Source organism: Sapajus apella, unplaced genomic scaffold (assembly GCF_009761245.1).
Source record: "Sapajus apella isolate SASKATOON/1434 unplaced genomic scaffold, GSC_monkey_1.0 scaffold17, whole genome shotgun sequence".
Classification (NCBI taxonomy): domain Eukaryota; kingdom Metazoa; phylum Chordata; class Mammalia; order Primates; family Cebidae; genus Sapajus; species Sapajus apella.
In genome coordinates, this window is record NW_022436957.1 from 21,825,634 (window position 1) to 21,840,304 (window position 14,671).

General features: G+C 41.8%; 1 protein-coding gene and 1 pseudogene across 1 annotated transcript; both read left to right on the top strand.

Moving 5' to 3' along the window:
• Window positions 1–5,693: 5,693 nt before the first annotated feature.
• On the top strand, window positions 5,694–8,042 carry MAGEB18 (MAGE family member B18). The gene is made up of 3 exons (XM_032285821.1): window positions 5,694–5,817; window positions 6,241–7,374; window positions 7,498–8,042. The coding sequence occupies exon 2, from the start codon at window positions 6,303–6,305 to the stop codon at window positions 7,335–7,337; it is 1,035 nt and encodes a 344-aa protein (XP_032141712.1). The 5' UTR covers window positions 5,694–5,817; window positions 6,241–6,302; the 3' UTR covers window positions 7,338–7,374; window positions 7,498–8,042.
• A 1,890-nt stretch (window positions 8,043–9,932) lies between these two features.
• Window positions 9,933–11,868, top strand: LOC116556545 (annotated as a pseudogene).
• The last annotated feature ends 2,803 nt before the right edge of the window (window positions 11,869–14,671 follow it).

Here is a 14,671-nt window from a genome sequence, read left to right on the forward strand (position 1 = left end):
AACAAGACACTTTGAGACTGAGGACCTGAGCAGAGAACACAAATGAACTGTGTCAGAATTACTGACCTACAGAACTGTGAGATAATAAATGGGTGTTATTTTAAGCCAGTAAGTTTGTGATAACTTGTTATGCATTAATAGAACACTTAGTATACTCAGTATTTCAAAGATTGGGTAAAGATGTATATTATAATTTAACCCTCCCATCAACTCAGTAAAAACAATATCCTTATTTTCCACTGTAAAAATGTTATAAGACATATATAGAGTAACTTTATTGCTCAATATCACAAAAGCAGACAATAAAATTATCTCTAAAATATAAAACAAATGAAAATTAAAATAAACAAATGAATAAAACACATTAAAAATAATATAATTAATTAATTATGCTTTTTAAAATATGTGGCCAGAATTAGGATTAAAGATTTAACACTCACCAGGGCTGGGGCTAGGATGACACAAATGAGGCATTTGCTTTGACTTCAAAATTTAAGGGAGGACCAAAAATTCTCAGTAATCAAAAGAATAAGGCTTAGGGAAGAGGAAGCCATTAGAACTTCATTGGCAGCATGGCCACTGAAATGGTTAAAATGGTATTGAAAACAGAAGGTTTAAGGATGAGTCAGTACACGTCAGACTGGAGCAGAATCAAGTAAAAGTGAACAAAGTCTTCAACCACACTGAAAGGCTAAAGTTTTTGCCAGATCACTCTAGAAGGCTTCTTTTGTTTGAGAAGTTATTGTTATATTATTTAGGAAGTTACAGGATGGGCAAGATAACAGGGAGAGAGGGAAGTTATAGTAGATAAAAAGCTCTAAAATCAAATCTAACAGCTGAATGGTGATAAACCTAGGTTTGTATTTGTCTTAGCCCGTTTTGTGTTCTTATAATAGTAAAATATAGAGTGAGTTGTATATAAAGACATGTATTTCTTATAATTTAGGAGACTGGAAAGACCAAGGTCAAGGGGCTTGCATCTGGTGAGGGCCTTCTTGCTACATCATCCCACAGTGGAAGACAGAAGGGCAAGAAAGCACAAACAAAAGAGAGAGGAAAGGGTACTGAACTCATCCTTTTATTATGAACTCACTTCCATAATAAATAACCTGCTTCTGTGATAACAGCAGCAATCCATTCATAGAAGCATGGCCCTCATGACCTAGTTACTTCTTAAAGGTCCCACATCTCAACACTATTGTATTGGGGACTAAGTTTCTAAACCATGAACTTTGGGGAACCCACTCAAGCCACAGCAATAACCTAAGACTCCTTACTCATAGTTGAATATTTTTGCTATATAGCATTCTACATTTCCAGGCTTATTAACCCAGAAACATGTCATAAAAGTTACAAGCTCAAGAAGTAAATATTCACTGAACAATCTAAATATTTAATTTAGTAACAGGTGAATTGAGAAGTTGGAAAATTTCTTTTAATTAATTGTGACAACATATTAGCATATTTATTCAAATACATGAATATTTCTGCATTTACCACATTAATGAAAAGAGTCTTGATATAAAGTTCATTGAACAGCCATAAATTGAATAGGTTTGTGAACCCAGAGGGAAGAATGCCACAATTGCTTTTTAGGTCTACATACATGCAAGCTAAGGTAATAACAAAACTCATATCCCTTACCATATCCACATTACAACTTGTAAAGATAAAAATAAAACCCAGTTGGCCTACTGACTGGCTAGCTATATAGGAACAACACAAAAACAACAGAGAAACCTTCAAAGAAAGGTAGCTTTGAAGAAATCATGGTAAAATTTTCTGTTTTCCAAAATTATAACTATTTGTAGGCATAAGTAATATGTCATGTGACAAACACTAGGGCATGAACATTATTTATTCCAACACTTCTAACTAATAATCCTTAATAAGAGATTAATTATTCAATCAGTTATGAACCAGATTCATTCTCCAGTAAAATATTTTCATCATTCAAAATTATAAATATATATTAAAAATTTTTGGACTAAAGAGTTTCCTGATATCAATTAGACAAAGATTTTCTTTTATTTATTCCTCTGGGCAGTAAAAATTCACACCTCACGAATAGCAAATGAAAGTTAATAAAAGCTTCTACCTATAGATCTATTTCAGCTAATAATCGCAAAAGAAATGATAGAATTAGAGTACTATAATTCTGCAGCCCCTAACAAATTAATGAATGAGACTGATGATACTGAGTGACTGTATCATCACCACAAAAAATGAACACATGCTATGTATCTCCTTTTATTTGTTTATTTTTTTTTTTCGGAGAGAGTCTTGTTCTGTCGCCCAGGCTGGAGTGCAGTGGCACAATCTTGGCTTACTGCAACCTCCACCTCCTAGATTCAAGTGATTCCTCTGCCTCAGCTTCCTGAGTAGCTGGGATTACAGGCATTCACCACCACATTCATCTAATTTTTTTATATTTTTTGTAGAGATAGGGTTTTACCATGTTGGCCAGGCTGGTCTTAAACTTCTGACCACAAGTGATGCACCCGCCTCGGCCTCCCAAAGTGCTGGGATTACAGGCATGAGCCAACATGTTCAGCTGCTATGTATCTCCTAATGGAAATACACAGCATCATCTCTGGAGGTCTTGCCCACAGATGAATAAATAAATAAACCTTAATCTGAACAAGCTTCTGCCTATAACTATAGACTATAGATTACCATGCTGAATGTCAGGTATATTGGGTTATTATTCTATTTTCTGTAATGTTCTATACAATTAATAATTTATATAATAAATGATTTATTATAAATAACATGACTTTTAATTGGAAAACAAGTAAAATAAAGCAATTTTTAATGGAATCTAAGTCAATAACTAGTTTCATAAAGAAATAAAAACTTTATTTCAGACAATACAAACAAACTGTAGTCTAGCCCTGGGCACCTGAAAAATCTTCCAGGGTCAGACATGTTTGGAAGCCCATTACATGAAATGATGAAGGACAAGTTTATCACTACATTAAATAAACTCTTACAAACCATACAAGAAGATGGAAAGCTATGCAACCACTTTAGCAGGCTAGCTATACTTGATGCAAAAACTAGATGATCATACTCCAAGGAAAGAACACTTGAGCCAAATTTACTCACATGGAGACACATATTCTAAATAAATTTATAGAATATCTAATATAGCAGTTAATAATAAAACAACGAAGAAATAGGGAAATAAGCTGTGTCTAACAAATGCAAAGATCATATCATAATAGGAAAAATGTGAATTGGAATTCATGATGTTAACAGAGAAAGAGAAAGGATTTGATCACATGCAGCAGTGAAGGAAAGCCACTGGTGATAATGGAACACCAATTCATGGTAATAAACTTTAGTATACTTACATTAGAATGGAATTTCCATATCATAAAACAAATAGCAATCATACTATTTGAAATGTGGCCAGCATTCTCAATAGTCCAGAACCAGATGCAGAGGTACGGTACCAATTCTGCTGGTCAAACACGGACTGGATTGCACAGCCAGTATACAGGCATGCACGTGAATACCAAGATAAAATTTACGAAAAATGAAAAGAAAGAGATCCCCTAAAGGATCCTCTAATTAAAAATTCTAAAGAAATCAGCTCACAAAATATTCAAACATATAAAGAACATCAGTAAACTTGTGTAGAAAATCACTATAGTAAAATCAGAAATCTAGCCACATGAAACAAACAACTAATTAGAAAATATAACAATGGGGCAGGGGGTGGGGGATGGAGAGCATCAGGAATATGAATGCTGGCTAATGAATGTTGGACTTAATACCTGTGTGATGGGATGATCTGTGCAGCAAACCATCATGGCACATGTTTACCTATGTGACAAACCTGCACATCCTGCACATGTACCCCAGAACTTAAAAGTTGAAGAAAAGAGAAAATGTAATAGCAATCCCATTAAAAAGTTGGCAAAGAATGTGAACAAACACTTTTCAAAAGAAGATACACATATGGCCAACAGGCATATGAAAAAAAGCTCAACATCACTGATCAAATGCAAATCAAAATCACAAGAGATACCATCTCACAACAAATAACTAATTAGAAAATGTAACAATGCAGAAAATAGACTATTATCAAAAAGTCAAAAAAATAGCAGGTGCCGGAGAAGTTGTGGAGGAAAAGGAATGCTTACACACCATTGGTGGGAGTATGAATTAAACTATTTTGGAAAGCAGTGTGGTGATTCCTCAAAGAGCTGAAAACAAACCTACCATTCCACCCAGCAATCCTATGACTGAATATATACCCAAAGGAATATAAATTATTCTATCATAAAGGTACATGCACACATATGTTTATTGCCGTATTAATCAAGACAGCAAAGGTATAGAATCAACCTAAATGTCTATCAGAGGTAGACTGGATAACAAAAATGTGGCACATATACATCATGGAATACTATGCAGCCATAAAAAACATCATACCCTTTTCAGAGACATGGAGGAGCTGGAGGCCATTATTCTTAGCAAGCTAACATAAAAACAGAAAACCAAATACTATATGTTCTCACTTATAAGTAGGAACTAAATGATGGAAACATAAGGACACAGAGGGGAACAACAGACACTGGGGCCTTTTGGAAGGTGGAGGGTGAGAGAAAGGAGAGGATCAGGAAAAATAACTAATAGGTACTAGACTTAATACCTGGGTGATAATATAATCTGTGTAATGAACCCACATGACATGAGTTTACCTACATAACAAACCTGCACATATACTCTTGTACTTAAAATAAAGGCTTAAAAAAAAGAAGCCTCAAGGAATCTTATCAAAACATTTGTGCTACCTCAAGACTCTGTCATTGAGATTCACTGTGAACTGGATTAGGATCTTATGTGAGGGGCAGAAGTAAAACTTTTCAGGAATTCAAAGCTGACTCAGCCAGCATAGTAGAAATAAAACAAAAGTAATATGCAAAGCCTTAAATTGAAAGTAATGGTTCCAAATAAAAAAGGATCCTAGCTACTCCAGATTTCCTCTGAGAAGTTGTTTTCTGGATTCCTTTTAGTGCCTGAATGAAAGAATCTTTGATGTTTCTATCATCCTCATTTTTCTCCTAATGTACCATCCTGAAAATAATCTATTCTGATAAATTTGAGAGGGCTTTAAAAATAAGAAAATATAATGAAAAAATACCATCAAAAGATCAGGAACATTCAGAATATACCTAAAAAGAACATTAACAAAAACATACACAATCTGTCAAAGCAAATATAAAAATTTGCTGATAGAATTAGGTAGATGCCTAAGTAGAGCAATATAATATGTTTATACATGGTGAATATAACATTGTACAGATGTTAATTATCTTTATTTACCAATTTAGTACCTTACTTGATGGGCTCAAGTCAGCAGAGAAGTGGCCCAGCACCTATAAAAAGTCAAGATAAGGCACTGAGTGATGACTGAGAGCATTACCTACTCAAGAAGAGGGACCCCTGACAGAGCCTCGCCCCTCCTGGCAATCTTAGGAGGCCCCAGGCATGACCGCTGGGCTCAGGCTCGACCTTGCTTCCTACTCTGGATTCAGGAAAATGATTCTTTTTCTGAGACTGACTGATTCAGCTTAGCAAAGAGAGAAGTCCCAGGGCCTGCAAAGTCAATGAAAGAAATACATGTAGCCCTTTAAGAACTGCCCCTCCCCTGGAACGTAGAACTACGACGCTGGGAGCACAAGGTGGCGTGGCCGGAAGTGTTTCCGTTGACCTTACTTCCACGTCATCAAGCTGTTACGGGTGACGCCTTGGTCTGAAAGATGTGGCCGGAGAAATAAATCTGGGGATCCGGCGGGTATCAAGGTGAGTATTATTGTTATGACCTTTCAGACACACTCTTTTCACAACAGAGGCTGCCTTACAGAAACCCATCCTGCTCTGCTCTGCCCTACCCACACTGTCAATTCTCTGTGTTCTGAAGCACAGCCGTTAGGCCCAACGCCCTTACTTCCTGTTGGGAATCTGTGGGATGGGAAGCCATGGTCTAAAGGGAGGCAGCCTCAAGTCAACGGAGGGAGGACTCAAAGGACTGGTAAGGAATAAAATTAATATTCTGAGTTAGAACTGATGTGACGAACCCCCACAGAACGGAGCCCCACCCCGCTCCTGCCTTATGGGTTTCTAAAACAACACCCTCAACAGAACGAGCAGAGGTGGCCATTCTTGGAGCCAGGGTAGATTCTCTCTACCAAGATTGTGAACACTGTCTAATCCTCCATCTTTTAGGGTGACCTCTTCATCAACCCAACTGCCTGCATTATTGTCTGTAGTCCCTGACAAGAGTAATTATGCCTCGAGGTCATAAAAGTAAGCTCCGTGCTCGTGAGAAACGCCGCCAGGCTCACTGTGAGAATCAGGATCTGGGAGCTACTCAGGCCACAGTGGCAGAAGGAGAATCGCCCTCCTCTGCCTGTCATCTTTTTGGTGATAGACCCCAGAATTTGCCTGCTGCTGAGACACCTAGCATCCCCGAGGCACTTCAGGGAGCCCCATCCACCAGTAATACTACTGTACCCGTTTCATGCACCAGTTCAACTGAAGGTGCCAGCAGCCAAGATGAGAAAAGTCTATATTTCTCAAGTGTTGCTGAAGCCTGGAAAAAAGATCCTTTAAACAGGAAAGTAGTTTTGCTGGTGAATTTCTTGCTTCAGAAGTATCAAAACAAAGAGCCAATTACAAAGGGAGACATGATAAAGTTTGTTATCACAAAGGACAAGTGTCACTTCAATGAGATCCTCAAGAGAGCCGCTGAGCACATGGAGCTAGCATTTGGTGTTGATTTGAAGGAAGTGGATCCTATCAGGCACTCCTATGCCCTTTTCAGCAAACTAGACCTCACCTATGATGAAACAACCAGCGATGAAGAAAACATTCCCAAGACCGGTCTCCTGATGGTTGCACTCAGTGTGATCTTCATGAATGGCAACCGTGCCCCAGAAGAGGCAATCTGGGAAGTGCTGAATGTGATGGGTGTATATCCTGATACGGAGCACTTCCTCTATGGGGATCCCAGGAAAGTCATCACCAAAGATCTGGTGCAGCTAAAGTACCTGGAGTGCCAGCAAGTGCCCAACAGTGATCCTCCACGCTATGAATTCCTGTGGGGTCCAAGAGCTCATGCTGAAACTAGCAAGATGAAAGTCCTGAAGTTTTTAGCCAACATGTATGATACCGTCCCTACTGCCTTCCCATCCTGCTATGAAGAGGCTTTGCGAGATGAGGAAGAGAGAGACCAAGCCAGAGCTGCAGCCAGGGCTCATTCTGCTGCCATGGCCAGAGCACGTTCCAGAACCACATCTGGCAGCTTCTCCCATGCTAAGTGAAATCTGAGGCTGGTTCTTCACTTTTTTGGCCAAAAAGGTCTGTCAACATTCTAATAGTGGAGGGGCATGGTGGGGCCTGAAGAAAGAAATGTATATCATCTTTGTGTTCCTATTGTATGTAGATAACTAGAGTTTTACTTTTCCTTCTTTTTTTCCCTAGGTTATATTTCAAATGTTGAAGTCTGAAGAAGATTGTTTTATTTGTGGAAGAAAAGAGCAATCAACATTCTAAGTAGTGAATGACCAGGGTGGAGCTGGAGGAAACACAGCATATTATCATTTTGTGTTAATATTCTATAATAACTTGGAACGGTATCTTTCTTTTTTGGTGTTATATTTCAAATGTTGTTTCTTTTAATAGAAGTTATAGATAACTTCGGAATCTAAATCTATTAATTACTTGGGTTACATGTGTATTGCTATTTAAGAGTGGGAGCTTTATTGTTCTGTAAAACAAATTGGGAAACCTTCTTTCATATTTAATGAGCCAGAACAAGGAAACACAGTAGGTATTTCTTTAAAAAATGTGAAATGATTTAGCAGTAAAATTTTGGAGATCAAAACATAGGTGAAAACTAGTAAAACTTTTCAGCTCTTGGTTTTCTTTATCCATTTTAGTCTGTTATATAAAAATAAAAGAGACATACCTGGATTGGCTTAGCTTACTGAAGAAGGTAAGAAAAAATAAAATGTTTATGAACTAGCATCTATGCTTCCCGACTCATTCATTCGTCCAATATTAATTAAACATCTGTCTTTTTGAAAGTAATTTTGTTAGAAATGGGAATACTAGGATACAAAACACCCACCCCTGCTTAGACTTTTACAATTAATGAACAGTAATAATATATGGAAGATGGTGAAATACTTCTATGACCTAAATGACAAGAAGAGGGAGTAAGAGAGGTAAGCAGTTAGAGAGGAGTTTGGGAAAAGTGCTGGAGTGTATCTGGCTGAAAATGATAAGGTGCAAATTCTCTGAAGAAAAGATGTTTTAGACTTTTGGAAACTGTAAGTCTCTCGTTGGGATATAGTTTTAATTTAAGCTGAGTGGTGGGCTAGATGAAGCTGTGGGACTGGAGAGCAGAGGCCAGGCACTTGGATGGTATGTTTCATTGTTGAACGAAAAAACCCTAGAGTGAAAACTTCCACTTAAGAGTTACCTTGGTGACATCAATAATCCAGAAGAAAACCTCTTGGGGCAGAAGTGGATAATGTCCTCTGCTCTTGTTCACATTCAATTGAGCACATAGCACAGTCTAGTTACTTTATACACAGCATCTCCAGGGAATTTCTGAGAAATAAAGGTGAAACAGCCTTGAAGTGGGGTGCTGAAAAGCTACTGTATTGAGTCCTTTGCTCTGAACTGAGAGAGCCAGATCCTAGTATTTAAAAGGACATATTTTTGAGACGGTCTGGCTCTTTTTTCCAGGCTGGAGTACAGTGGTGCAATCATGGCTCACTACAGTCTCGACTTCCCAGGCTCAAGCAACCCTCCAACTTTGCCCTCTCAAGAAGCTGGGACTAGAGTCACGCAGCGCCCTACCCAGCTAATTTTTTGTATTTTTGTAGAGACAGGGTTTCACCATGTTGCCAAGGCTGGCCTTGAACTCCTGACCTCAAGTGATCCACCCACCTCAGCCTGCCAAAGTACTGGGATTACAGATGTGAGCCACGGACTCATCTTAAAGGGATACTTTAATTAAGTTATCTTCAGTGTAATTTGGCAAACTCTAAGGGAGAACATATTTGATGATGATGAAATGAACGAAAATATGGATTGTTTCGGTGGAATAGCACCTGGGAGGGAAGTTGTTTGTCCTTGACACAAATTCTCGGACTTTGTGTTTCAGTCAACTGGGGAAGACTCCCTACGTGGAAATGAAGTAACTTATCTTCAAATGGGGAAATTTTATTTAGTTTTACGTGCTAAATACATAGTGGGCTAATTTGATATTAATTGTCCAAGAAGGCTGAATATTTTCCTGAATTAATAAAAAATAAATCTCAGAGGGGAGGGTGATATCATCTGTGGTAAAAATAATACGATAATTACGATTCTTTAAAGATCCAATATTTTCCATAATTCTGGTAAGTGCTTCATATCCATTACATAGATTCCAACAGTGCTACAAGTTAGGGCTTATCAGACATTATTTGCCAAACTTATAATTTTACACTTACATGGATGATGGGTGACAGACCTCAGACTAGACCCCTGGTCTAATGTGGCCAGAATTATTCTAGAGTTCACATTTTTTCACTCTTCCCAATCAGAGGCAGTTCTTCTAATTCACTACTCTTTTCACAACTGCAAAATCTATTACAATTAAAAATAAAGGACTCCAGGCTTCCCAGGATGGTGCCTGAGTCCCATGTCCCTCACTCCCCACCCTCCTGTATCCCTCTTCTCCCTCGCACCCAGCCCAGTGGCTCTTCCTCCCTCCGTCCCTTTTCCCTCACCCTACTTCCCCCGCCACCGTACTCCCCCCGCCACCGTACTCCTGCTGCCTCCCTCGGCCCAGCTTGCTGTGCCAACATCTGCAGTGGCCCTGCACCTGGCCCTCCACCCAGTCTTCTGCCTGTCCCACTGTGATGGAGGTGCCCCAGCTGGAGCCCACACCAAGTTTGGCTTTCAGTCCAGCAGGAGTGTGTTGTGGTGCTCAGAGTCCTGGCCACCTCCTGGGCCTCCTGCTGGGATCTCATGGCCTCCTGAGGTCCCTTGTGTGCATGGTCCCTTCCTTGTTAGTCACTACCCTCACCCAGACCACGTACGACCTCGCTGAGCTCAGCAGCCAAATGCCAAAGAGTCAGGTAGGGACCCTGCTCTTCTGCAGCCGCAGCTGGCTAATGTGCCTATCCTTGTCTGGACGGGTATCTGACTGGCTGATGCGCCTATCCTTGTCTGGACGGGTATCTGACTGGCTGATGCGCCTATCCTTGTCTGGACGGGTATCTGACTGGCTGATGCACCTATCCTTGTCTGGACGGGTATCTGACTGGCTGATGCGCCTATCCTTGTCTGGACGGGTATCTGACTGGCTGATGCGCCTATCCTTGCCTGGATAGGTATCCGAATTCTACCTGTCATCTGAGTCCTCCAAATCTTCTGATGCAGGTCCCTGCATGGATTCCACCAGCCCTATAGACCCCCATATGATGGAGCAGACATTAAAACAGGTAATCTGGGCAGCCAGCCAGGTCATTCGAAATGAGCAGTTTGCCATCAGATACTGCCAGTTTATGCCAGTGGGACTGCTGGGCCACAGCCCCATGCTTCGGAACATCACCAACTCCCAGGTGCCCAATGATAGGAAGAAGAGCAAGGTGGGTGGTGGAGCTGCCAGCAGCTATGGGGGAGACAAAGAGAAAAATGGATTTGTCTTCAAGATGCCATGGAAGCCCACACATCCCAGCTCTTCCCGTGCTCTGGCAGAGTGGGCCAGCAGCAGGGAATCCTTTGGCCAGAGGTCCAGCTCACCCTGGACCTGATGTGTCTCACTCCTGAGCAAAAGATGGAAATGGAGGAGCTCAGCCCCCTGGCCCTAGGTTGCTTCTCTCTGACTCCTGCAAAGGGGATATCAAAGAAGATGATGGATTTGTGGACATCCTAGAGAGTGACTTAAAGGGTGATGATGCACTCCCCCCAGGCATGGAGAGTCTCTTTAACACCCCATTGGTCAATACCTTGGAAAAGGAGGAGGAGCAGGGTCTCGGCATGTACAGCATGTGCCAGTGGCTCTTCTGCTCTATGTCCTTGCCCTGCAGTGTGATCCGGCCCATCCTCAAGAGGCTGGAGCAGCCCCAGGACAGGGACACGCCCATGCAGAATAAGCAGAGGTGAAGCATGACCCATCCAGAGGAGCAGCAAGAGCATGAGGAATCTAAAGCCCAAGACCTCCACTCAAAATCACTGTGTCATGATGAGATCGAGAACCTCCTGGACAGTGACCAATGAAAGTTGATAGGAGATTACTGTAAGACCTTCCTCCTACAGACTGTAGATTGAAAGCACCAAGACCTCAAGTACATCTCACCAGAAATGATGGTGGCCCTGTTGATGGGCAAGTTCAGCAACATCATGGATAAATTTGTGATTGTGGACTGCAGATACCCCTATGAGTATGAAGGAGGGCATATCAAGACTGCTGTGAACTTGCTTCTGGAACGCAACATCTAGAGCTTCCTGCTACAGACCCCTATCACACCCTATAACCTGGGCAAGAGAGTCATTCTCATTTTCCATTGTAAGTTCTCACTTGAGTGCAAGCCCCACATGTGCCGTTTCATCAAGGAACGAGACCGTGCTGTCAATGACTACCCCAGCTTCTACTATCCCAAGATGTATATCCTGAAAGGCAGCTAGAAGGAGTTCTTCCCTCAGCATCCAAACATCTATGACCACCAGGACTACTGGCCCATGAGCCACAAGGCCTTCAAGGATGGGCTAAAGACATTCCTCCTCAGGATATGCAGCTGGGCTGGAGAGTAGAGCTGCTGGGAGCTCTGCCTCTGGTTGCAGGACCAGTGAGGGGCCTGCATCAGTCCTGCCACCTCCGCTCCTTTTGAGGTCTGGAGCCAGCTGCCCTATGGGCCTGCCGGGCTGAGGACCTGCTGAAGGTCTCAGGTGCTGACTATGGGAATGATGGTGTGGGTGTTCTGTCTGCCCCAGCTCTGATTCCCGTGTCATCCCATCATTTTCCATAACTTGGTGCCCCACTCCCACCCCGGAAGAGCCCAGTCTGTTGAGTTAGTTAAGTTGGGTTAATGCCAGCTTAAAGGCAGTATTTTGTGTCCTCCAGGAGCTTCTTGCTTCCTTGTTAGGGTTAACCCCTCATCTTCCTGTATCCTGAAAAGCTTGTGTGTGTGTGTGTGTCAGCTGAGGCTGGGGGAAAGCCATAGTCCCTGAGGATGGGTCAGAGCTAAACTCCTTCCTGGCCTGGGAGTCAGCTCTCTGCCCTGTGTACTTCCTGGGCCAGGGCTGCCCCTAACATCTGTAGGAACCATAGTATGTCTCCCACGTTGCCCCTTTCTCTTTTCCTCTTTCCTGTCCTGCCATAAGAGCACCTCCAGCTTAAACAAAAGCTCTTACTCTTTCCTTTCTCAGTGTTACTTGTGTGCATGGTCTATTTGACTTTATACCCATCTCAGGACAGGTTCATAGGCTGTTTAGGTTTCCCTGTCAAATATCAGTTGCCCAGTTGGTCAGTTTTGTTGCCCCAGAAAGGGATGTTATTATCTTTGGGCGCTCCCAGGGCCAGAGCTAAGACATGAATCATGAGCCTGCTGGAAGCCCAGCCCCTACTGCTGTGAACCCTGGGGACTGACTGGTCAGAACTTGCTGCTGTCTTGTTGCAGATGGATGGAAGTTTGGATGGATGGATGGGTGGATGGCCATGGATGAGCAGTGCCTTGCACACCCAAACTGGGTGGGAGCGTTTTGGTGAGCATGACAGCCTGTAGCAGGAATATATGTGTGTCTGTGTGGACAAAAATCTTTACACTTAGGGTTTGGAATTATTCAAGAGGAAATGTCACAGAAGCAGCTAAACCAAGGACTGAGCACCCTCTGGATTCTGAATCTCAAGATGGGGGCAGGGCTATGCTTGAAAGACCTGCTGACTCATTTGTTAGGGCCTTGGTTCAATAAAGCACTGAGCAAGTTGAAAAAAATTAAAAAATAAAAGACTCTGGTCAAAGTACTAAAAGCAGGCCTGTATTAGGTTGTTCTCACATTGCTATTATGAAATATCTCAGACTGCATAATTTATAAAGAAAATAGATTTAATTGGCTCATGGTTCTATAGGCTATACAGGAAGCATGGCAGTATGTGCTTCTGGGGATGTCTCAGGAAACTTACAATCATGGTGGAAGGTGAAGGGAAAGCGGGCATGACTTACATGGCTGAAGCAAGAGGAAGAGAGAGAGAAGGGGATGGTGCTACACACTTTTAAACAACCAGATTTCATGAAAACTCAGGCCAGTATGAAGGGGCAAATCTACCCCCATAATCTAATCACCTCCCAGCAGACCTCATCTCTACCCTTGGGGATTACATTTCACCATGAGATTTGGGTGGAGACACATAGTCAAGCTGTATCATTCCATCCCTGGCCCGTCTCGAATCTCATGTTCTTCTCACATTGCAAAATCCAATCATGCCTTCCCAACAGTACCCCAAAGTCTCAAATCATTCCAGCATTAACTCAAAAGCCCAAAGTCCAAAATCTCATCTGAGACAAGGCTAGTCCCTTCCACTTATGAAAAAAAAAACGTTACTTCCAAGATACAATGGAGGGAAAAGCATTGGTTAAATACTCCCATTCCAAAAGGGAAAAATCAGCTCAAAGAAGGGGAATACAGGCCCCATGCAAGTCAGAAACCTAGCAGGGCAGTCATTAAGACTAAAAGCTCCAAATTTTTTTTTTTTTTTTTTTTTTTTTTAGACAGAGTTTCACTCTTGTTGCCTAGGCTAGAGTGAAATGGCAGGATCTTGGCTCACTGCAACCTCTGCCTCCCGGGTTCAAGCAATTCTCCTGCCTCAGCCTTACTGGGATTACAGGTGTGTGCCACCATACCTGGCTAACTTTGTAATTTTTTTTTTTTTGAAAGTCTTGTTCTGTAGCCAGGCATCAGGCTGGAGTGCAGTGACACAATCTCGGCCTCCTGGGTTCAAGCAATTCTCCTGCCTCAGCCTTCTGAGTAGCTGGGACTACAGACACACACCACCACACCCAGCTAATTTTTGTATTTTTTAGTAGAGACGGGGTTTCACTATGTTGATCAGGCTGATCTCAAACTTCTGACCTCAAGTGATCTGCTTGCTTCAGCCTCCCAAAGTGCTGGGATTACAAGTGCAATCCCCCCTGCCGGGCCAAAATACTCTTTTTTGACTCCATGTTCTGCATCCAAGGCACTCTGATACAAGGGGTGGGCTCCCAAGCTCCAACCTTGTGGTTTTGCAGGGTTCAACCCCTGTGGTTGCTCTCATGAGAGCTACACATTCACCCTGTTATTTTTTTTCCTTTGTTATGCAGAAGCTTTTTAGTTTGGTACAAGCCCATTTCCATTTGTCTATTTTGGTTTTTATTGTCTGTGCTTTTGGAGTCCTATCCAAGAAATTATTGCTCAGACCAATATCACAAAGATTTTCTCCTGTTTTCTTCTAGGAGCTTTGCACTTTCAGGTCTTACACTTAATTCATTAACCAATTTTGAGTTTATTTTGTATATTGTGTGAAAGTAGGGTCTGAATTCATTCTTCTGCATGTGGATAACCAGTTTTGTCAACACGATTTATTGAATAGAAATCTCTTTCCCCATTGTGTGTTCTT

What these genes read in the sequence shown, in the direction of transcription:
- MAGEB18 (XM_032285821.1), top strand. Translation starts at nt 6,303, where the DNA reads ATGCCTCGAGGTCATAAAAGTAAGCTCCGTGCTCGTGAGAAACGCCGC.